Here is a 23,695-nt window from a genome sequence, read left to right on the forward strand (position 1 = left end):
TGGCGAAGGACTGCAGCTCCCCAGGGTGGGAGGATGGGGCTTGGCCCCTGTGGCTGGAGCAGGGGCCCAGGTCTTTCACTGGGGGAGGGCCCCAGGCTCTTGGCACCTCGGAGCAGGAAGGTGGAGGTCTGGGGGATCCCATGGAGGGGTTAGTAGAGCTGCCAGAACAGGGCTCCTGTGGGGGGCCTGCCCCATCTCAGGGATCCCCCAGGTTCCCCCCCGCATCTCAGCTCCAGTACCCCCAACAGACATTGCAGTAAAATAAACACCCACATCCCAAGCCAGTGTCACGACTAGAGAAGGCCCCGGGGATGGGGGCACAGATAGGAATAGACCCCTTGGGGGGGCAGCAGAACCACCCCCAAAATGCTGGGAAACAAACAGGTCTCGTAAAAAAACATTCACAACGAGAGACAAATACAGTACCGGGCAGGGGGCCACCTGGTCATACAGCCCAGTGGGGGGGAACAGGCTGTAGGTGTTGGGGGACACAGGGAAGGGCAGAGGGGGGGAGGGGTGTGTGTTCTGGGGGTACCAATGCTGGAGGTGGTGGAGGGAAGGTGATGGGGGGCTGCTACCATGAGCAGTTAGACCCCGAGGGGCATGAGCTGTGGGTAAGGGGGGACCCTGGCGCTAGGGCAGGATAGATCCTGAGGGTACCAGAGCTGGGGGGCTGCTGGGGGTGTAGTGGATGTGGGTCAGGGGGGTGCTGTGGGAGGGTTGGGCATGGATGGAACATGCCCACCTGGCCCTGACCCCCATAACTGGGGACAGGTGGGGGTCTCCCCTTTCTCCAGATGCTGAGGGGAGCAGGGAATCCATGGGGATGGAACTCATAAGGGGACAGTGTGTGCTGGGGGGCTGGGGAGTCCATGGGGGGCTCAAGGGGAGCCCCCCGGGCATCTGAAAAAGTCTCTTGATATAAACGAGGCATTGACACAAAAAGAACTGGGGGTGAAGGAGTAAATGCTCCCCCAGCTCCCTGGGGGGGAAACGGGGGACAAAGCCCATCTTCTCCTGGCCGCAGTCCCAGCCTCCTCTGCCTCTGGGGGGGTTCCCGGTTCAGCCGTCCGCTGGGGGCAGGGCTCAGCACTGGGAGGGGTGGGGGGAGGGTAGAATCACACACTGACCTCATGTCCCCAATCCATCCCCCACCAGCAGCCTCCACCCCACCCCAGCGGGTGACAACCCAGGGTCCAAGCAGCAGCTGCTGCCCCACTCTCCTTCTCCCCGCTCCCGCCATGACTCCCTGGCTTAGAGGACAGTGTCCCTCCAACTCTGCCAGGGTCTCCACCCCCACCCCCCAAGGGAGGGTCTCCCCCATCCTCCCCTCCATCTCCAAAGCCACAGCCCCCTCACTTCAGGCCTCCCATTCCCTCCCGCTGCCCACCCAGGGCCCTCCACCCGTCTCATCTCATGCTGCCCCCAGCAGCGCCCCATGGCTCACCTCGTGGCCCCCATCGCCCCCGCCCCCACTCGGGCTCAGCAGCCCCGTCTGCTCGTTCCGTTTGTCCGTCTTCATCTCCACAGCCGGGTCCTCCGCGCCGCCCTCCTTGGGTGTCCTGCGGGATGGAGGGAGGAGTGAGCGCCATGGGGAGCAGACAGACAGACGGGGGACAAGGGAAACAGAGGGGGTGGGCGTGGGGGGGCTCACACAGGGATTTCTGCCACCCGGCCCAGGCAGGGGGAGGGGGAGGGGGGTTCTTGACAATCTCTCCCCCGCCTCAGGGCAGGTGTCCCCGGTGCTGCATTCAGTCAAGGGGGGAGGGGTGTTCTGGTTGGGGGGGGCTGTGGGAATTAGGGGTCACTCACAGTGATCTCTTCTCCCCCGCCCCGCAGGACAGATGTCCCCGGCGCTGCATGCAGTAGAAGAAGCCGACGATGAGCAGGAGCAGCAGGACACAGACCACGACAGCCACAACCGCAGCACCGCTGCCTCCCTGGGGCTCAGAGCCCCCCACTGCGGGGAGAGAGGGGTGGTGAGCACGGACGTCTGGGTCCCCTACGTTCCCCCCCAAACCACTGCTGCTCCCTGGGGCTCAGAGTCCCCGACTGCGGGGAGAGAGGGGTGGTGAGCACGGACGTCTGGGTCCCCTATGTTCCCCCCCAAACCACTGCTGCTCCCTGGGGCTCAGAGCCCCCGACTGCGGGGAGAGAGGGGTGGTGAGCACGGACGTCTGGGTCCCCTACATTCCCCCCCAAACCACTGCTGCTCCCTGGGGCTCAGAGCCCCGCACTGCGGGGAGAGAGGGGTGGTGAGCACGGACGTCTGGGTCCCCTACGTTCCCCCCCAAACCACTGCTGCTCCCTGGGGCTCAGAGCCCCCGACTGCGGGGAGAGAGGGGTGGTGAGCACGGACGTCTGGGTCCCCTACGTTCCCCCCCAAACCACTGCTGCTCCCTGGGGCTCAGAGCCCCGCACTGCGGGGAGAGAGGGGTGGTGAGCACGGACGTCTGGGTCCCCTACGTTCCCCCCCAAACCACTGCTGCTCCCTGGGGCTCAGAGCCCCCCACTGTGGGAAAGCGGGTGAGCCTGGACACCTGGGTCCCTGCGATGGGGTGTCTAACTCCAAACTGGCAATGACAGGGGAGCCTAATTAGCCCATTCTGACATCAGGAGGGAGACGTGTGACTACGGATCAGACCCAGCTGGGGAGAAGCAGGCCAAGGAGGTTCCTATAGCAGGAAGGTCTGAAGGCAGTGAGCAGGGGGCTGAAGGGTCCAGGCAGCCCCATGTGCGGCTGACCCCGAGAGAGGCCAGGAGAGCGCAGGCTGCGACGGACGCTGGGACCGGGCCAAGGTAGGAGCCGCAGGGGGACCTGACAGGCTGTGGCTGGAACACAAGCGCCGAGAGGGCCTGGGGCTCCTGACCACGGGCGTGAGGACGGTGGAAGCCTTGGGAATAAAGGGACGGAAGCTGATGATCCCAGATCGGGGTCACAGACCTGGTCCTCGGGCCCCACGACTTTGGGGTTTTGTTTGGACTCTGTTCCTGGGGAAGGAGCAAGGCGCCAAGTGCCCCAGCTGGAGGGGGGTGACGGAGACGGAACAGGACACCCAGTGCACACCATGGACTAAACCATCTAGAGCCCCCTATGCATTCTCTCCCCCCCTCAGGGCTCCGAGACCCCCACGCCCACCTGGGCAGTTCTGGGCTTGGCACCCAATAGGGTTAATCCCCCACCCGCATCCCGCCAACACCCACCTGTCCGGAGCACGGGGTCCCCTGGCAGCATGAACAAGAGGGAGAAGGAGGTTAGTGGGGGCACGACCCCCAGAGCCCCCTGGGGCTCCAGCACTGGTGCCAGTCACTGCCTGGGGGGCACAGCTGCTCCAGGCATCACCCCCCCACCCAGCCCCATGGGAAAGGGGCACTCACCTGCTGGGGGGGGAGAGGAGGGGGTAGCTGCTGGGGGTTCTGCCACGGGAGGGAAAGACAGACACACAGGTCAGTGCCCAGATGGAGAGATGCCCCCCCACCTCCCAATTACCTCCTGCTCTGTTTCCCTACTACCCCTTCCCGACCCCACCCTGACCATCCCTGTCCCCCCAGCTACCTGCCCCCACTCACCTCCCCAGGTCTCCCCCCGCAGCCCCGATCCCACCCCCCACTCACCGATCTCCAGGATGAAGTGCTGCGTGGCCTCCCCAAACCGGTTCCTGGCCCGGCACCAGATCCCAGACTTGGCCAGTGCCGCCGTCACCTCCACCATCACCTCGCTCGTCACTCGGCTCCCCGTGCTGCTCACCACCGGCTGAGTGGGGACACGAGGGGTAAGGGACCCTCTCCCAGCTCTGGACGTGGCCCTGTGGGGACCCTGCCACTCTGGGGACCCTGCCACTCTGGGGGTGTCTGCGCTGCTCGCTGGCACCGGGCTTGTGGACTCGCTATTTCAACGTCCCGAGCGTCACAGCTGCCCAGCCCTTCTGCCTCGGGGCTGCAGTGTAACCTGCGTCCACACTACAGGGTTTGGACCCTCACAGCCTGCGACGGGGGCGCTCTCCCACTCCTAGCAGGGTCTCAGGACCTGGGTCCCAAGCACTCGCTGACCCGAGTCAGACCAGGCTGTGTGGAGAGAAGCAGGGGCTTGGGCTCAAACCTGAGTCACAGCCCAGGCTGCGTGCTGTGTAGACACACCTCCTGGGGGCAGGTACACATCCCAGCACCATGGGGCCCAGATCCTCCCTGCTGCCCCCCAGCTCTATGCGCCTCCCGCAACTGCTCTGCCCCCCAAGTGCCCCTCCCCTTTGGGGCTGTTCCTGCCCTGCCGCCCTGTCTGGCTGTTCGGGGGGGGAGGTGTCAAGGGCAATCACACTGGGACGGAGCAGCAAATCGAGTCCCAGCCTCCAGCACGTATGGCCGGGGGGACTTGAACCGTGCTGCCTCCCAGCACAGGGGGCGTCACCCCACACGTGCCCTCTGCACAAGGGCTCACACTACAAAATGTTTTCCCCTGCAGCCGCCAGGCCGAGACCCGCTTCACAAGGGCTCTGCAGAGCCAGCGGGGCGTGGGGGAGCTGCCCTGCCGCAGTGAGAGCCGGGTCCTGGGGGTGCGGGGGAAGATCATGACCCCCATGTGGCCACCCAGTGCTGCCCCCCCGGTTCCCAGGCCCAGCTCAGTCACGAATGCCTGACTCCTCTGAAGTTGCCGACCATGCAGCTGTCACTGGAGCAGCTGGGCCTTGGGGGGAGAGAGGAGCTCCCTGCCAGGGCGGGGAGCAGCCCAGGCTGGGGGCGGAGGTGCAGTGGGGGCATGCGAGAGGGGGCTTCTCTACAGGGATTTCCCCATCCTGTGCCCCCACCCCCTCCCCACCACCCTGAGACACACCTCTGCCACATCCAACTCTGCCCTCCCTAGATACCAGCCCCCCTGAACCTCCCCGCACCGCTGCACCAGGTCCCCTCCCCCTGCCCCCTCACCTTCACCCCCGGCAGACTCCAGCTGAGCTCCGGCTCAGGGTGCCCCAGAGCGGAGCAGGTCAGCTGGATGCGCTGCCCCTCGGCCAGGAGCTGGTGCCGGGTCGGGCGCTCCTCCATCTCCGGCTTCCCTGGGGGAAGGGTAAAAGTCAGAGACGTAGACACCCCCTGGGCCCCATGTCGACTCTGCCTCCCCAGCTCCCTGCACCCAGGGACCCCCAGCTGGCCCCAGAGACACGCCCCCAGCTCCCCTGCCACTGCTCCTCCCTGGGTACCAGTCCCCAGCTGCCCTGGCATGGACCCCCTCCCATGCTGCCACCAGGTGTCCCCCTACCTCAGCTCCTGACCCCAGGGAGCCCCACCCTGCATCCCCAGGTTCCCGGACACCAAGGCCCCACCCTGACCCTCTTCCTGGGTATCACTGGCCCCTGCCCCAGAAAGGGACACCCCAGGACCCTGCGCCCCCTGAGCCTGGAACACTCCCCGTCACGGCACCCGGCCACTCCAGGACTCCCCAGGCACAGCCCCCTGTGGTATGGTTCTGAGCCAGGGCCTGTCCACCACCTCTGCCCTGCCACCCCCTGTGGGGATACAGGACAACCAGCTTCGTCTGGCCCAGCAGGGCAGGCCGGGGGCGAGGAGGGGCTAGAACTGACGGGTCTGAATGGACGAGTCTGCACCCACAATGCTCCATGGCTGGACATGGAGACTCGGGGTCCACACGGAGGCAGCGGAGATGCTGGAGCGCGTGTCTGGAGGGTGGATTCTCGGTCTGACGCTCCTGCCCACACGGGCTCTGCCAACGCTCGACGGTACCAGGCGAGCCTCTATGTGTGCTCTGATGCTCGCACCCCCTGGGCCCCATCCCATCCGTCAGGGGTGTGAAAAATCCAGCTCCTTCGCGCACGGCTTTGCTGGCAAAGGCCCCCATCCTCTGGTGTAGACACAGCATCGCTAACGTCCTTGTGGGAGGTGGTGCGGCTCTGCCGTCAGCCTTACGCTGCACCTACCCTGGGGGCTCTGCCCAGAGAGAGACGTGGGGCTAGCTGCTCTGCTGGAGACGCGGCCTTGGGAATTCGACATTGATCTGCCACCCCATGCCCTGTCCCAGCTGGGGGGCACGCCCCACGTCTGTGCACCGGGAGGGAGCTCCGTACCTTCCACGGTAACCTGGATGGTCTGGTCCCGCTGCAGCCCCGGGACGCTGGGCACAGAGGCCTCGCAGGTGTAAGTGCCGGCCATGTGGTACGAGACCGAGTGCAGGATGTGGGTGTCACCATGAGCCACTCGCTCCTTGCCCTGCAATGAGAGAGGACGCCGGGGCACTGTGCTGCAAGGAGCAGGGTGGGGGCTCAGTAGGGGGTGCTCTGCCCTGGCCGTCAGCGCTGGCCCCAATGCCCCCACGTGGTACTGGGGGGGCTATGCTGCAGGGCGTGGGATGGGGGTTCAGTAGGAGCAGGTTCCCCAGAATCAGCTATTACCCAGATGTCCTTGAAAAATCACGGTTTGTGAGATTTCTGCCTCATTTCACCCCAGAGCGGCTGCATCTTAGTGCCAAGCGAGGGATCCCTATATAAACAGCCCCTGCACCCCACCCCAGAGGTGGCTGCATCTAAGCGCTGGGGGAGGGTCCTTGTATAAACAGGCCCCCCTGCAGGGCCTGCCGATACCTAGTCAAGCCCCGGTGGATCTCACCTTCCTCCACACCAGTTTGGGGGGCTGGGAGCCCTGGCCGGAGCAGGTGAGTGTGACATCTCCACCCAGGGGTACTGTCACTCGTCTGCCTGGGTGCAGGGTCAGGGGGTCCAGGTCTGTTGTGGGGGGAGAGAGGGGCAGGGATGGGCTAAGCTGTAATGCAGAAGTTCCTCAAAACATACCCCCTCCCTTCCCGGTGTGAGCATCCCAAGCCAGCTCCCTGAGGCATTTATGCCACCCCTCCCCTCTCCACCCTGGGGCACTCCCCCCCACCCCTCCCCCAACACGTCCTGGGGCACTCATGCCACCCCTCCCCCACTTCAATTGTATCTCCCAGCAGCCCCTGGGGCACTCACAGTGGATGTGTGTGTGGGGGGTGATGGCATATTTCCCAGCAGCCTCTGGGGCACACACATTTGATGGGGGGCGGGGGGGAATGGTGTATCTCCCAGCAGCCCGTGGGGCACTCACAGTGGATGTGTGTGTGGGGGGGGGGTGATGGCATATTTCCCAGCAGCCTCTGGGGCACGCACATTTGACTGGGGGGGGGGAATGGCATATCTCCCAGCAGCCCCTGGGGCACTCACAGTTGACGTGGGGGGGGGGGAATGGCGTATCTCCCAGCAGCCCCTGGGGCACTCACAGTTGACATGGGTGGGGGGGGATGGCGTATCTCCCAGCAGCCCCTGGGGCACTCACAGTTGACATGGATGATCACCTCCTTCTCCAGCTGCACCTCGGGCGGGCTGTCGAAGTCCAGCACCTGGCACCGGTAGGTCCCGCTGTTGGCCCTGGAAACGCTGGGCAGGGTCAGGACCCCGTCCTGCTTGGTGGCCAGTTCCACGGCCTGGGAGGCCTGGGGGGATGGGGAGGTGTTCAGGGCAGCCCAGTATCCCTCCCCGGGCTCAGCCCCACGGGGCCCGGGCACCTCCTCCACCCCCACAGGGCTCAGCCCCATGGGGCCCGGGAACCCCCTCCTTCTCCCACAGAGTTCAGCCCCACGGTGCCCGGGCACCTCCTCCACCCCCACAGGGCTCAGGTGCCCAGGGAAACCCGGGATCTCCCACGCCTGGGGCCTGGGCTGCCCGGTATCCCCCCATCCCAAGCCCGGTATCCCCACCAATACCTGCACTCGGTAGAAGATGTACTCCGGCTCAGGCTGCCCATCCCCCTGGCACCGCAGCCTCACGTCGTCCCCCTCCTTGATCACCACGGGAGACTCCAGCGTGAACTCCACGTTCTCCGTGAAATCTGGGGGTGGGGTCAAAGGTCATGAGTTAACACCCCTACCCCAGCATGGGGGGAGGTTACGGAGCAGCACCAGGAGTGCAAGTGTGTGACTGAGGGTCTCTGTGCATACAATTGCCTAGTTCACACACCCCAAGGCCAGAAGGGGCCACTGTGACCATCTGGTCTGGCCCCCAGCATAGTGCGGGCCAGAGACCTGCCCCAAATCATTCCTGTGACGAAGTGGGACTGTTCTTAATGTTTTCTTTGAATACTGTGTGGGTGCCTCAGTTTCCCCATGTAGTTCTTAAGTATTTAGGTGGTGGGATAAGGGGGTGTGATTGTTGTAGAGCTTTAGTGGGCCAGTGTGATGCTTTCTGCACAGAGAATGGCCGACACCCTGTCTCCTGGCAACTGATGGCTTGGGCCCCTCCTCTGCAAAGGTGCCAAGTGAAGGGGCTGGAGAACAAAGAGATCAGGTGGCCTCCTGGCCCGGGAAAGAGACAAAGGCCAGAGGAGGGGCTGGAGAGTTTCAGTTTAGAACTGGGAGGGAAAAGGGGGGAAGCCCAGAACCAGAGTCTGGGCTCCCTGCCCCCCAAGATGGACCTGACTGAGGGGTCCTGTTTTCTGTACCTACAAGCTCTGTGTCAGACCATGTTCCTGTCGTCTAATAAACCTTCTGTTTTCCTGGCTGGCTGAGAGTCACATCTGACTGCGAAGTTGGGGGGCAGGACCCTCTGGCTTCCCCAGGACCCCGCCTGGGCAGACTCGCTGTGGGAAGCGCATGGTGGGGCAGAGGATGCTGAATGCTCCAAGGTCAAACCCAGGAAGGTGGAAGCTGCGTGAGCTTCTTGTCCTGGAGACAAGCTGCTCCCAGAGAGGAGTACTTTGGAGCAGTTCCAGAGCATTGCCCAGTGACTCTGTGACAACTGGTGGCAGCGGTGGAATCGACTGCACCCCGTGGACCGAGCGTCCAGCCAGGGCCGGCTCTAGGCACCCACAAACCAAGCACGTGCTTAGGGCAGCTCTTTTCAAGGGGTGGCACTCTGGTCCCCCCCACCCCTCCCTTTTTTTTTTTTGGTTTTGGCAGTACTCCGCTTGGGGAGGCAAAAAAACCTACAGCTGAAGAGCAGAGTGATGGCCTGTCACCATCTCCTTAAGAAGGACGTTGTAACCCTGTGCAGAAAGAGAGGGTCGCGCATTGGATAGTTCACCAAAGCAGTTAACCGTGCAGCTGGAGGAGGATGACCGCTCTAAGGAGCAGATTCCTGACCCCAAATGGGGCTATAGCAGGATCTGGGAGCAGCTGGAGTGGGAGCCAGGCATCCCTGAGAGTCCTGTCCCCAACCAGACGGGGGTCTTCACGATCGTGTTCCCCATCTGGGGATCGGAGATGGATGGGAGATGTCAATGGGGAGACATTCCTGGGGTGGCGAGACCCTGGGACACAGCAAACTGTTGTCAGGCCCCGGATGGTGCAGCCTCACCAGATGATGAGGGGCCGTGTGAGGGTCCCAGGGATGAAGCCCCTCGCCCTGCCTATGGCCCAGATCCCTGTGCAGACCCAGGACGGGTGGGGCTGGCTGGTCGTTGGGGTTCTCCAGGATACCAGCTGCGAGACCCTGTTGGGGGGTGACTGTCTCTCTTTGGGAGCAGATCCAGGCCCTGCTCCTGTAATGGCCGAGGGTTTGAATTTGAATCCAGGGAACCAATCGGCGGAGAGGGAAATGGTCAGTGATGCATCCGATGAAGAGAGCTGTAGCTCACGAAAGCTCAAATAAATTGGTTAGTCTCTAAGGTGCCACAAGTACTCCTTTTCTTTTTGCGAATACAGACTAACCCGGCTGTTACTCTGAAACCAGTGAAAATACAGATGACCTGGCTGGCAGGGGGGAGGAGCTGCTAGGCTCAGGTTACCTGCCTGCCTGTAACCAGACCTCTGGGGCTGGGTGGGACAGAGAGATTCATAGATACTAACGTCAGAAGGGACCATTATGATCATCTAGTCTGACCTCCTGCACAACGCAGGCCACAGAATCTCACCCACCCACTCCTGTGAAAAACCTCACCTATGTCTGAGCTATTGAAGTCCTCAAATCGTGGTTTAAAGCCTTCAAGGAGCAGAGAATCCTCCAGGAAGTGACCTGTGCCCCATGCTACAGAGGAAGGCAAAAAACCCCCAGGGCCTCTTCCAATCTGCCCTGGAGGAAAATTCCTTCCCGACCCCAAATATGGCAATCAGCTAAACCCTGAGCATATGGGCAAGATGTTCCCCGCCCCCTTACACACCGGAGAGGGGGCTCCCGCTGGCTCTGATGCTGTAAGGAGAGCAGCAAGCTCGCTGTCTGCTCCCACTGGGACAGCAAGGCCAGCGCTGAGCAAGGGAGGAGCTGAGACCCCAGCTGAATGGGGGGACCCACAGGCAGGGCAGGACGGCTGCCCACCAGGTTTGCCATGACCAGAGGCACTGCTGGGAAGTGATCCCACGGCAAGGAGGGAGCGACCAGGGACAGGGCTCAGTGGGGCTGTGACCCCAGGCCCAGCCCGCGAGAGGGAGCAGGTCCCACTCCCACCCCCAGCAGCTCAATTCCAGACCGAGCCACAGAAGGATCCCTCCTTGGAGGGGCTGAGGGGACTTGCTGGCCACAGGCTGCAAACCCCTGTGAGGAGGGCTACAGGGACAGATTCCCGTGGGAGAAGGGATTCCTGTACCGGGAAGGGGCTCTCCCAGGGGAAGTAGAACTGCGGGGGATCAGGAGGCCGCTGGGGGTGCCCCAGAAGTGTCGCCGCCGGCTGTCGTACCTGGCCCACGATGTCCCTCTCTCGGGACGCCAGGGGATCCAGGCCCCAGGCAGCACCGTGACTGGCCCGGAGTCTGGGATGCAGCCTGGAAGCACGGCAGGTCCTGTGACCCCAGCCAGAGGCGGGGGAAGGCTGGGACAAGGGGGAAGCCCCCTTGAGACCCCTGCCCAACATAGAGGAACCTTTCCAGAGGGGGGCTCTGGACATAGCGGGGCCCCTCAGCAAGGTGACCTGGGCAGGGAAGAAATATGTCCTGGGGGTGATGGATTTCGCCACCTGCTACCCAGGGGCAGGGGCTCTGTCCTCCACCGAGGCAGGCCCCAGGGCAGAGGCGCTGCTGACCATCTTCAGCAGAGGGGGGTCCCCTGCGGGGTCCTTACAGACCAGAGGTCCAATGTCCTGTCAGCCCTGCTCCAGGGCTGGTGGGAGAAATGGGGGGGGGGGGGGGTCTAGCCCACCCGGGCCTCTGCAGGTCACCCTCCATCCCACGGGCTGGTGGAGAGAGTTTATGGGGCCCTGGGGTTGATGCTGAGGACTTCTATGAATCAGCATCCGCAGGATGGGGACAAGGACCTGCCCCACCCATGGTATGGGGACATGCCCCAGGAATCCACAGGGTTCTTCCCTTTCGAGCTGCTGTGTGGGAGGAGAGTGAGGGGACCCCTGGACCTGGAAAGGGACAGTCAGGAGGAGAACAGGGAAGACCCCCATGGTGGATCTCTCCCCTGAGGTGGGGGCCAATCCTCCCATCAGGTGTCCCCCGTTCAGAGTCACTGGGAAAACAGCCCAGAACCTGGAGAGAGAGGTCAAGGACATGCTGGCTTTAGAGGTGATCCAGCCATTCAACAGCCCATGGGCCTCACCCATGGGGTTGTTCCCCAAGGAAGACGGGTCAATCTGGTTCTGTGGGGACTATCAGAAGCTTAATGCCATCACGGTGTCTGATGCCTACCCCCAGGGCCGCCGGGGGGGGGGAGGGGGAGGGGGGAAGTGGGGCAATTTGCCCTGGGCCCCGCAGGGGCTCCCAGGAGAGTTTTCAGGGGCCCCCAGGAGAGTTTTCAGCTGCACTTCAGCAGCGGGTTCTTCAATGCCGCCGAACACACCCGGAGTGAAGGACCCGCCCCCGAAGACCCACTGCCACTTCTTCCACTCCGGGTCTTTGGTGGCAATTCGGTGGCGGGGTCCTTCCGCTCCATGTCTTCGGCCAAGTGCCCTGAAGATCCAGAGTGGAAGGACCCCCACCACCGAAGATCCCAGGCACCCTGAGTCCTCTGGGTGGCCCTGCCTACCCCATGCCTAAGCCTGATGAGATTCTAGACAAGCCGGGGGGGGGGGGGGCTCATTACCTCTCTACTAGGGATCTCACCAAGGGCGACTGGCAGGTGCCTTTGGACCCAGATGCCAGGTTGAAATCTGCCTTCACCAGCCCTTTGGGGCTCTCTGAGTTCCTGGTCCTGCCTTTCGACCTCGAGGGGGCGTCGGTCGCCCCCAGCGCCGGGTGGATCGGCTACTGAGGGGGATGGAGAACTTGGCCCTGGCGTCCACTGATGACATGCGTGTCTTTAGCCAGACCTGGGAAGAACACGTGTTCCAGGTGAAGAGGGGGCTGGGTCACCCCAAGGAGGCAGAACTGACGGTAACAGCTGGAAGGCGTAAGGTGGGGATGGCAGAGGTGTCGTACCTGGGCCACAAGGTGGGGAGCGGCTGCCCAAGCCCAGAGCCGGCCAAAGCCAAGGTCAAGATGGGGGCTCTTAACCAAGAGAGGCACGGGCCGCATAAACTTTCCCACATGCAGCCTGCGAGTGCCATCAAGCACATCCGACCTAAGGGAGAGCGTGAAACTGGAAGGCCCTGGTGTAACTCCCACCAAGGAATGGGAGAGATGCTGGGGCATCCATGGGAACGTTGGTGGGTTCGACTTCCCCACGTCAATGGCTAAAGTGACCTCGCTCAGTTTGGTCTTGAAGTGGGGAGAGATGTCACGAAGTGGGAATGTTCATAATGTTTTCTCTGAATACTGTGTGAGTGCCTCAGTTTCTCCTATGCATTTAAGTATCTAGGTGGTGGGATAAGGGTGTGTGATTGTTGCAGAGCCCTAGAGGGCCAGTGTGATGCTGTCTGCACAGAGAATGACCCACACCCTGTCTCCTGGCAACTGATGGCTTGGGCCCCTCCTCTGCAAGGTGCCAACTGAAGGTGTTGGAGAACAAAGATCAGGTGGCCTCCTGGCCCAGGAAAGAGACAAAGGCCAGAGGAGGGGCTGGAGAGTTTCAGTTTGGAGCTGGCTGGGGAAATGGAGGGGGGCCCAGATGGGGCTCTGGCCTCCTTGGCCCCAAGATGGACTTGACTGAAGTGTCCTGTTCTCTGTATCTACAAGCTCTGTGTCAGACCATGTTCCTGTCGTCTAATAAACCTTCTATTTTATGCTGGCTGAGAGACACATCTGACTGAGAAGTTGGGGTGCAGGACCCTCTGTCTTCTCCAGGACCCTGCCTTGGCGGACTCGCTGTGGGAAGAGCACAGTGTGGAAGGGGATGTTGAATGCTCCGAGGTCAGACCCAGGAAGGTCAAAGCCGTGTGAGCTTCTTGCCCTGCAGACAGGTTGCTCCCAGAGAGGAGGCTCCCCCAGAGTCTTGCCTGGCTTTGTAGGGAGTAGTTCCAGAGCATCGCCTGGGGACTCGGTGAGAGTTCCTGTGGCTTATCTCCCTGGAAACAGCTCTGACAGAGAATCCACCACGGCCCCTGGTAGGTTGTTCAATCCTGAACTCTGCAAATTTCTGTCTGCATTTGTCCAGCCGCTGGGGCATGTCAGACCTTCCCTTGCCCAACTAAGGAGCCTGCTAGCAAACATCTGTTCCCCAGGTAGAGACTTGGACTGGGATCACGTCACCCCTTCACCTTCTCTCTGTGAGACTAAATGGCCCTGAGTTCTGAGGCAATCACTACAAGGCAAGTTTTCTGACGCTTTCATCATTCTCTGGCTCTTCTCTGACCCCCTCCAATCGACCAACATCCTCCTGGACCCAGGATTCCAGCAGCAGTCATGCCCATGCTAAATCCAGATGGAAAATAGCCTGTCTGCTCCTACTGGCAGTTCCCCCATTTACACCTCCAGGATCGCAGGAGCTCTTTCGGCCTCAGCTTCGCGCCAGGAGCTCGCATTCAGTTGCTTATCTGCCCCCCCCCCCAAATCTTTTCCAGAGTCGTTGCTTCCCAGCACCCTCCCGTAAGGGTGGCCGAGATTCCCAGATGTGTGATTGACATTTTGCCATAGTTAAATGCATATTGTGTGTTGATGCCCAGCTTACCGAGTGAGCCAGATTTCTCTAACTCAGTGGCCCGTCCTCTTCAGTATTTACCACTCCCCCAATTTTTGTGTTATCAGCAAACTTTATCTGGCAGGATTTTGTTTTCTTCCAGGTCACGGATAAAATTGTGAAAAGCGCAGGGCCAAGAACAGACCTCTGCAGGCCTCACTGGAAAACCACCAGCTCGAGGACAATTCCCTGTTTAGTTACGTTTTGAGATCAATCAGTTAGTCAGTTTTTAATCCAGCTACTGTGCGCTATGTTCATTTTCTATCTTTCTAGATTTTTAATCAGAACGTCCTGTGGTACCAAGCCAAAACCCTTACAGAAGTCTGTCGGCCATGTCAATACTGTTATCTTGAGCAATCAAACTTGTCATCTCATCAAAAACAGCTACCAAGTTAGCTTGACAGGATCTATATTCCTTAGACCCCTGATGATTCATATTAACTACATCACCCTTCTTTAATTCCTTCTTAGTTGAGGCCTCTATCGGCCACTCTGTTACCTTGCCCAGGCCCAGCTCAGGCTGACCTGCCTATAATTACCTGGATCACCCTGTTTTACCCCCTTAAAAACTGGCATCACCTTTTTTTTTCTTCCAGTCTTTTGGAACTTCCCCAGGGCTCCAGACTTCCTGAAAATCAACATTAACAGCCAGCTCCTTTAACCTCTGGGATAAGACTTATCTGGTTCTGCTGACTTAAAAGGTCTAACCTTAGTAGCTTTTGTTTAACATCCTTCAGAGATACTAGTGGAATGGAAAGAATGTTATTACCATGTGATAAGATATAATCAGTTTTATCCCCAAATACAGAGCAGAAATATCTACTGAGCACTTCTGCGTTTTCTGCCTTATTAGTGATAATTCTACCATAGCTGTATAATAATAGACCAATACCATTATCAGGATTAGTTTTGTTCCTAATACATTTTTTAAAGCTCATAATTGTCCTTAACTCTGCTGGCCATAGATGGCGCCTAGCATCCTTTTGCTTCCCTTATCAATTTTCTACAATTCCTAACTTCTGATTTATATTCATTCCTATCAACTTCCCCTTTCTTCCATATATATATATATACACACACACACACATATACACACACACACACACACTTTGTAGTTGCCTTTCACTTCCCTTCTAAACAAGGTTGGTTTTTTAACCAGCACAGTTTTCTTCCTCAGTTGTGGAATTGTGGTTTTTGGGCATCACGTAAGGTGTTCTTAAATTATTCCCCTGTTTCTGTGCAGCAGTTGCAAGATGCTTTTGCACAAGAGCCCCATCATGCACATACACCAGTAAGAACCAATGGCATGCCTGTGAGGGGATGCAGGCCAGGGCTGAATTCACAGCACTGTATCAGGCTGAATGTCTCACAGACAGTACTGGCTGAACTGGTGCTACTGCGCACAAGCGTGTGCAAGGTCAGTCCCCCTGCACGTGTCTGTGCAAGGCAGGGGGAGGTTTCCAGTCTTGGTGCGTGTGTCAGGCTCAGTGCCGATGCAAGCCTAGTGTCCCGCGCATGCACACACACACACTTGTGCAAGGCTAGCATCCTCGTGCATATGCCATACCTGTGCCGGCACACTCGTACTGCCAGTGTCCCGGGGGTTCGAGGGTTACTCACAGTGCAGCATGAGGCTGAAGCGCTCTGAGGTGGTGTTGCCCACCTGCCCCCGGGGCAGTGGATACTGGACCAGGCACTGGAACTGGGCATCCTTATCGGCCTTGCTGGGGCGCAGATAGAGGGTGCTGGACACAGACTGCAGCCCTGAGGCCTCCTTCACAGAGCGAGACACCACATAAAGGTCTGGCGGAAGAGCAGGGGGGTCAGCACCCGGGGGGACGAGGACACAGGGGTCAGCGCAGGGGGAGGGGACGACGAGGACACAGGGGTCATTGTGGGGGAGAGCACAGAGGTCAGGGCAGGGGGGCAGCGGGGAGTGCAGGGGGCACCACCAGTAGGAGGTCGGGGAACACGCTGTTGGGGAAGTGGGCGAGGGGCAGGCCGGGGGGTCCTGGCAGTCAGGCAGGGGAACTGGAGGGGCCCAGCAGCAGCGCAGGTGTGGGGAGGGGGCGTTGTCTCTGTTACCGTCATTGCGTTCAGTGGGGGCTTCCAGGCGGGCCCCATCCTTGAACCAGCTGATGGTGGGGGCGGGATTGGCGTTCCGGCTGCTGCAGGTGGCAATCTGGGCACAGGCACACGACATCACTCCCAGCACAGCCCCCCCTTACCCATCCCCCCAACCCCCGACATAGATGTCCCCTCCCCCCTCACGCAGTGCAGGGACCCCTTGGTCAGAGGGAGGTGCCAGGGGCTGGGCACCCCAGTTCCAGAGTGCTGGGTCTGAGTGACCCTAATGAACTATGGGACCCGACCCCCACCCAGGGAAAGGCCCCCACTCCCACAGCTTAGTGCCTCCCTGCCCCTGGGTCACCTCACCTCTGATGCCGACCGCTCCATCACGGACAGGATCCCGGGGTTAGCGGTGAGCGCTGGGGGCTCGGGCGGTTCTGCAGGGAGGAGAGCAAGCAAGCGTGAAAACCGAACCGAACCAGGCCAGGCCCGGCCAGGCCCAGAGTGCCGGGGTTGGGGGGGGCAGTGACAGAGAACCCCGCCGGGGAGGGGTCTGCAGGGCAAGGGTCAGTCAACTCCTGCCTCACAGAGGCACGAGCAGCTGGGGCTGCAGGAGGTCACAAGCGCGAGAGGCCGGCGTGTGAGGGGCCAGCGTGCGAGGCCCATTCCCTGTAGCATCTGTGTCCCTGCACCCGGACATAAGTGAGCGGGATCCCTGGGCCTGCTTCAGCGAGCTTGGCCAGGGGCAGCTCCATCCATGGAGCCAGCCTCAACCTAGCGAGCAGGGGCCTCACGCAAGGGGAGGGCTCAGGCTGGCTGGGCTGGAGTGGGGGGGCTGAGGGAAGGGGGTGCAGTCCCAAGGAAGGGGTAAGATTAGGGACATTGGGGCAGCGAAGGAGGTGCTGTGCCAGCTGCTGGAGGGTGTCTACCGCCAGCCTGGGAAGGGAAGCTGGGGGGTGCCAGGGCACATGGGGGTGTCTCTCACCATACACCCGGAGCTGGGCCACCCCCTCGGCGCTGCCTGCGGTGCCCGCTGTCACCTGGCAGGAGAAGGCCCGCTCGTCGCTCACGTCGGCCTTCGGCAGGACCAGGCTGAGATCGGGGTCCATGTGGACACGGCCTGAGTACTCGGTGCCCTGGTCCACCCCCCCGCGGCCCCCCTCGCTGTAAGCCACACGGCGCCGCTCCCCATCCCGGTCCGTCTGGGGGGAGGGGAACAGAGTTAGTGACTGCCCCCTTGCACAAGCGGGATTCACCCACCAACACCCTTTTGCACACGCAAGTGTTGGATTCACCCCAGACACAGGATACAAGTGTTGCAGATACAAGAGAACTGGATAAATTCCACGTTAGGTCCATGAATGGCTCTTAGCCAGGCTGGGTAAGGAGTGGTGTCCCTAGCCTCTGTTCGTCAGAGGATGGAGATGGATGGCAGGAGAGAGATCACTCGATCATTACCTGTTGGGTTCTCCCCCTCTAGGGTACCTGGCCCTGGCCACTGTCTGCAGACAGGACACTGGGCTGGATGGACCTTTGGTCTGACCCCGTCTGGCCATTCTTATGAGTGTGGGATTCACCCCAATGCCCCCTCCTTGCATACATGTGTGAGAGAGTTACCCTCAATGCTCTCCCTCGCACACGCATGTGTGGGGTTCACCCTCAACACCTCCCTTGCACATGCATGTGTGGGGACACTCCCTTCACAGCCCCCTCTCTCACACATGCACACAAACACAGGATGTCACATCCAGCCCCACCCATGGGATTCTGACACCCCCTTTGAGTACAATTGGATTCACACCCACAGCACCCCCAGGCAGTAACACAACCCCCACCATGTACAGTGAGACACATGCACCCCTCCCCCCACAGCCCCCAGGGACAGGATTCACACCAGCCCCCCCATGACACCCTCTCCCCGAGTCACACTCCCCAGCCGCTCGCACACACGTGCCAGGATACTCACGATGAACCATTCCACCAGGCGGGCGTCAGGCGACCCGGTGATACTGTGCGTACAGGGGATGGTGACTGGGGATCCCAGCAGCACCTCGACCTGCGCTGGAACTGAGATCTGCACCACGGCCAGGCAGCCTGGGGGGCAGGATGGGGGGGGGGAGTGAGACAGGGCCCCATAGTTCCCACAGGGCCAAGAGCACCCCTGGATGCTCCCTATGGCCCACTATTGTCCCTCCGACCCAACACCCCCCCATGGCTCCATATCCCCCTCCTCCAGCCCCAGAGAACCAACAACCCCCCTATGGCTTGGTGTCTCCACGTCTCCTTCCATCCCTCACAGTCCTGCCCCCAGAGCTCTGCAGATCTCAGGAGCTGGGGGATGGGTGAGAGGTAGGGGGAATGGGGTGAGAGGAAGGGCAGAGGAAGTGGGGGGTTGAGGCGGGAGAAGGGAGGTGTGTAGGGAGTGGAGGGGTAAAGAGGGGAGAAGCGAGGGGGCGAAGGGAGGTGTGTAGGGGAGTTAGGGGGAGAAGGGAGGTGTGTAGGGAGTGGGGAGGTTGAAGGGGGAGAAGGGAGGTGTGTAGGGTGGAGTTGGGGGAGAAGGGAGGTATGAAGGGAGTGGGGGGTGTTACGCATGGCCAAAAAGGGTTAAACATCCTGCAGAATAAATAACCCACAGAAGAATAACCCGCAGAATAAATAACCCACCTGTGGGGAGATACACAAACAATGTTTACATATGTCAGAGTGGGGTCGACAATGTCATCAACAGTCCCTGTCTGTGCTGTATTCTGATATTCAGAGGTTAAAAGAAGATCCTAGCATTTAAATGAATTGTAAACATGGGATATCTCGGTGTTCATCTCTCTTTGAACTGTGCTGGGAATGGTGGAGGAAAAAGCAAATCATAGAATCATAGAACTGGAAGGGACCAGTCGAGAGGTCTCTAGTCCAGTCCCCTGCACTCATGGCAGGACTAAGTATTATCCAGACCATCCCTAACAGGGGTTTGTCCAACCTGCTCTGAAAAATCCCCAATGATGGAGATTCCACAACTGCCCTGGGCAATTTATTCCAGTGCTTAACCACCCTGACAGGTAGGAAGTTTTTCCTCATATCCAACCTAAACTGCTCTCGCTGCAATTTAAGCCCATTGCTTCTTGTCCTGTCCTCAGAGGTTAAGGGGAACAATTTTTCTCCCTCCTCCTTGTAACAACCTTTTATGTACTTGAAAACCGTTATCGTGTCCCGTGTAAGTCTTCTCTTTTCCAGACTAAACAAACCCAGTTTTTTCAATCTTCCCTCATAGGTCATGTTTTCTAGACCTTTAATCATTTTTGTTCCTCTTCTCTGGATTTTCTCCAATTTGTCCATATCTTTCCTGAAATGTGGTGCCCAGAACTGGACACAATACTCCAGTTGAGGCCTAATCAGTGCAGAGTAGGATGGAAGAATTACTGCTCATGTCTTGCTTACAACACTCCTGCTAACACATCCCAGAATGATGTCTGCTTTTTTTGCAACAGTGTTACACTGTTGACTCATATTTAGCTTGTGATCCACTATGACCCCCAGCTCCCTTTCTGCAGTACTCCTTCCTAGGCCATCATTTCCCATTTTGTATGCGTGCAACTGATTGATCCTTCCTAAGTGGAGTACTTTGCATTTATTCTTATTGAATTTCATCCTATTTATTCAGACCATTTCTCCAGTTTGTCCAGATCATTTTGAATTTTAATCCTATCCTCCAAAGCACTTGCAACCCCTCCCAGCTTGGTATTGTCCGCAAACTTTATAAGTGTACTCTGTGTCATTGATGAAGATATTGAACAGAACCATCCCCAGAACCAATCCCTGTGGGACCCCACTCGTTATGTCCTTCCAGCATGACTGCGAACCACTGATAACCACTCTCTGGGAACGATTTTCCAACCTGTTATGCACCCACCTTATAGTAGTTCCATCTAGGTTGTATTTCCCTAGTTTGTTTATGAGAAGGTCATGCGAGACAGTATCAAAAGTCTTACTAAATTCAAGATATACCACATCTACCGCTTCCCCGTCCATCGACAAGGCTTGTTACCCTGTCAAAGAAAGCTCTCGGGTTGGTTTGAAATGATTTGTTCTTGATAACTCTATGCTGACTGGTTTCAGAGTAACAGCCGTGTTAGTCTGTATTCGCAAAAAGAAAAGGAGTACGTGTGGCACCTTAGAGACATGCTAACCAATTTATTTGAGCATAGGCTATGCTGACTGTTATTTATCAACTTATTATCTTCTAGATGTTTGCAAATTGATTGCTTATTTGCTCCATTATCTTTCCGGGTACAGAAGTAAAGCTGACTGGTCTGTAATTCCCTGGGTTGTCCTTATGTCCCTTTTCATAGATGGGCACTAGATTTGCCCTTTTCCAGTCATCTGGAATGTCTCCCATCTTCCATGACTTCTCAAAGATAATCGCTGATGGCTCAGATATCTCCTCAGTCAGCTCCTTGAATATTCTAGGATGCATTTCATCAGGCCCTGGTGATTTGAAGACATCTAACTTGTCTAAGTAATTTTTGACTTGTTCTTTCTCTATTTTAGACTCCGATCCTACCTCATTTTCACTGGCATTTGCTATGTCCAATCACCACCAACCTTCTTGGTGAAAACCGAAACAAAGTCATTAAGCACCTCTGCCATTTCCACATTTTCTGTTATTGTCTTTCCCCCCTCATTGAGTATCTGGCCTACTCTGTCCTTGGTCTTCCTCTTGCTTCTAATGTATTTGTAGAATGTTTTCTTGTTTCCTTTTATGTCCCTAGCTAGTTTGATCTCATTTTGTGCCTTGGCTTTTCTAATTTTGTCCCTGCATACTTGTGTTATTTGTTTATATTCATCCTTTCTAATTTGACCGAGTTTCCACTTTTTATAGAACTCTTTTTTTGAGTTTTAGATAATTGAAGATCTCCTGGTTAAGCCAGGGTGGTCTCTTGTCAGACTTCCCGTCTTTCCTATGCAGTGGGATAGTTTGCTCGTGCCCTTTATAATGTCTCTTTGAAAAACTGCCAACTGTCTTCAATGGTTTTTCCCCTTAGACTTGCTTCCCATGGGATCTGACCTACCAACACCCTGAGTTTGCTAAAGTCTGCCTTCTTGAAATCCATTGTCTTTATTGTGCTGTTCTCCCTCCTACCATTCCTTAGAATCATGAACTCTGCCATTTCATGATCACTTTCACTCCAGTTGCCTTCTGCTTTCAAACTCTCAACCAGTTCCTCCCTATTTGTCAAAATCAAATCTAGAACAGCCTCCCCCTCAGTAGCTTTCTCCACCTTCTGAAATATAGCCTTATGTGAATTCGTATAGCTAAGTACCGGTGATGGACCTCCTTCAAAGTCATCCTGATTACCTTTTGTTCTGCAAGGAAATCCCAGCTTGTCAAAGAGGACATGAAATTGTATAAAAGAGCCTTGGGTCCTGATTCTGTCACCTCAGATCTGCTTAAGCTTCATCAGGGGAAGTTTGAATCGCAAGACTGAGGTCCCAGTTATGCTGGTATGCTCTGAATATGAGCTTTGGACATTGGACTATGAACTGAATTCTAAAGGAACTCTTTGCAACTACAAAGTTCACCATCTCTGCTATGAATCTGAACCTCAAGAATTGAGCTCATGTCTGTATGTATAATGATCTTTTAACCATTCTCTCTCTCTCTTGTTTTTTAATAAATTTTAGTTTGGTTAATAAGAATTGGCTGTAGGGTGTATTTGGGTAAGATCTGAAACGTTCATTAACCTGGGAGGTGATGTGCCCGATTCTTTGGGATTGGTAGAACCTTTTCCTATATATGATGAAATAAGATTTATGGAAATTTTCATCATATTTGACGTGGGTACCTGGATGGAGGCCTGAGGCTGGATCACTTTAAGGGAACTGTGGTGTTAGGACTTCTGAGTGACCAGTAAGGTAATAAAGGTGGTGTTTTATGCTGGCTTGGTGACTCTAAGTATTGGAATATCCATCAGCTTTTTGGGGTTTGGCTGCCCCATTCTTTGCAGTTCACCCTAATTGAGTGACCATAGCTGGCTCCCCACTAGGACCCTGGTCACAGAGGTGTAGTCATGCTTGCATACACATTACCACAGGTTAATTAGGTTTTTCGATCAGAACCACACACTTGTCAACATTTAATTTTAATACTGGAGAGTTTAAGGGTTAAAAATCAGTTACAGTGAGTGACCCCTGATCAAGATCCTGACAGAAAAAGCCTGGAAGAATTGTGCTCACAGAGAGGGTTGTCTTTGAAGCAAAAAGCCCCAGAGCAGGAACTGAAAAATCTATTAATTGCCAGTGATAAGGAAGCAGACCCCGTGAAAATGCTTGCAGTGAGAAACCAGCACCTAGAACTTGAACAAAAGCAAAAAATAGCTGTTATTGAAGGAGAAGCTGCTGAAAGAGAATGTCTGTGTTTTGAACATGAACAAAGAATAGCATATATTCGATTGCAGGAACTAGAAGCTAAGGCAAAAGCGGACAGACTTACACTCCAACTCAAGAGAATAAAGGAACAGGAACTGTATCATCCTGAAAAACCAGCTCCTCTCAACAGCAAAGATGGGGATAGAATCTATCCATTTTGTAACAATGTTGGTATGTTGTTTGACTCTAAGCAGTTGTTTTTGTGTAACCAAATTTACCCCAACACTGCCACCTTTTATGTAAATTCTTTTACTGTGAGGTCGGATGAAGGTAACCCCATAACTTGTGCAGAGAATGTAAAAGTCAATAGTAAAAGCTGTTCAGGGCAAATTACAGCTTCTAACATAACTCTTGTTAAAGCAGATCTTGTCAAAGAGGAAGATTACTTACCAAATAAGAGTGTGAATGTTGTAATCCTCTATGAATTTACTGTAAGTGTGCCTTTAGCCAGAACCCATCTTGAATGGAAAGGTGTTAAACATGAAGTTATAGCTGGTGTAAGGAAGCTATTGCCTAAGGATCTTTAGATTGGGGATAATATTAAAACTTTGTTCAGTCAAGTTGATGACATAAACCTGTCACAGGAAAGAAATAATTCTGAATCTGTGTCTACTAGGGGCAAGGATTTGCCTATGGAGGTTTCTCCAAATGTTTGTATGAGGAAGATAGCTGTTTATCTGTGAAGAGAAGCAGTGCATATGTGGAAGAAATTTCAGAATGTCTGTCTGGTATCTCAGAAGTGAATCTGGCATTAGATAGGGCTCAGGGAAATGTTTCTCTAGAGCAAATTAATGTTGGTGATCAGGTTAAAGCCCTAACTGAGGAAGGAAGGGGGACAGTCTTGGTGAGTGATACACTGTTGGCTGGTAAAGCTTGGGAAAGTTAAGCCTGACCCAGGTAAAAGGGATGTGCTTAAAGTAGCTCCGTGTAATAAGACACTATTTGTGGGGAACAGCAGTTTATCTGTTAAGGGAGGGGAAGGCAAAGAGAGTTTAGATGAGCCTAGGCAGCCTTCAAGGTTAGTGGAACATGAGTATCCCTATCCCTTACCTGTTACCAGTGCGGAGAATTGTGTCAGTAAAGGAAATGTTCCTGTGTCTGTTAGGGGTATTGACTTGCCTATGAAGGGAGCTACCCCGGTCTCCAAGCAGTTGTCTGTGAACAGCCCTGTGTGCTGGGACAAGGGGAATGAGATCCCAAGCTGTTTGTCTGTTAAAAGGGAATGTTTCTCCATCTCTTTTCTGTTT

The 23,695-nt window shown here is 56.7% G+C and overlaps 1 protein-coding gene across 1 annotated transcript in view; it reads right to left on the minus strand.

Annotated features, from left to right (window-relative positions):
• Positions 1-1,414: 1,414 nt before the first annotated feature.
• Positions 1,415-23,695, minus strand: part of BCAM (basal cell adhesion molecule (Lutheran blood group)) — a 31,755-nt gene continuing 9,474 nt past the window's right edge. Inside the window, exons 2-16 of the mRNA XM_077840931.1 lie at positions 17,995-18,122; positions 17,014-17,230; positions 16,395-16,465; positions 16,044-16,140; positions 15,579-15,761; positions 7,739-7,863; positions 7,312-7,468; positions 6,613-6,728; positions 6,075-6,216; positions 4,921-5,048; positions 3,616-3,754; positions 3,379-3,417; positions 3,205-3,225; positions 1,813-1,960; positions 1,415-1,562 (exon numbers count right to left, since the gene is read on the minus strand). Of these exons, the coding sequence (XP_077697057.1) occupies positions 1,415-1,562; positions 1,813-1,960; positions 3,205-3,225; positions 3,379-3,417; positions 3,616-3,754; positions 4,921-5,048; positions 6,075-6,216; positions 6,613-6,728; positions 7,312-7,468; positions 7,739-7,863; positions 15,579-15,761; positions 16,044-16,140; positions 16,395-16,465; positions 17,014-17,230; positions 17,995-18,122 (1,859 nt within the window). The remainder of the gene's footprint in view (positions 1,563-1,812; positions 1,961-3,204; positions 3,226-3,378; positions 3,418-3,615; positions 3,755-4,920; positions 5,049-6,074; positions 6,217-6,612; positions 6,729-7,311; positions 7,469-7,738; positions 7,864-15,578; positions 15,762-16,043; positions 16,141-16,394; positions 16,466-17,013; positions 17,231-17,994; positions 18,123-23,695) is intronic.

This window comes from Eretmochelys imbricata, chromosome 24 (genome assembly GCF_965152235.1).
Source record: "Eretmochelys imbricata isolate rEreImb1 chromosome 24, rEreImb1.hap1, whole genome shotgun sequence".
NCBI lineage: Eukaryota > Metazoa > Chordata > Testudines > Cheloniidae > Eretmochelys > Eretmochelys imbricata.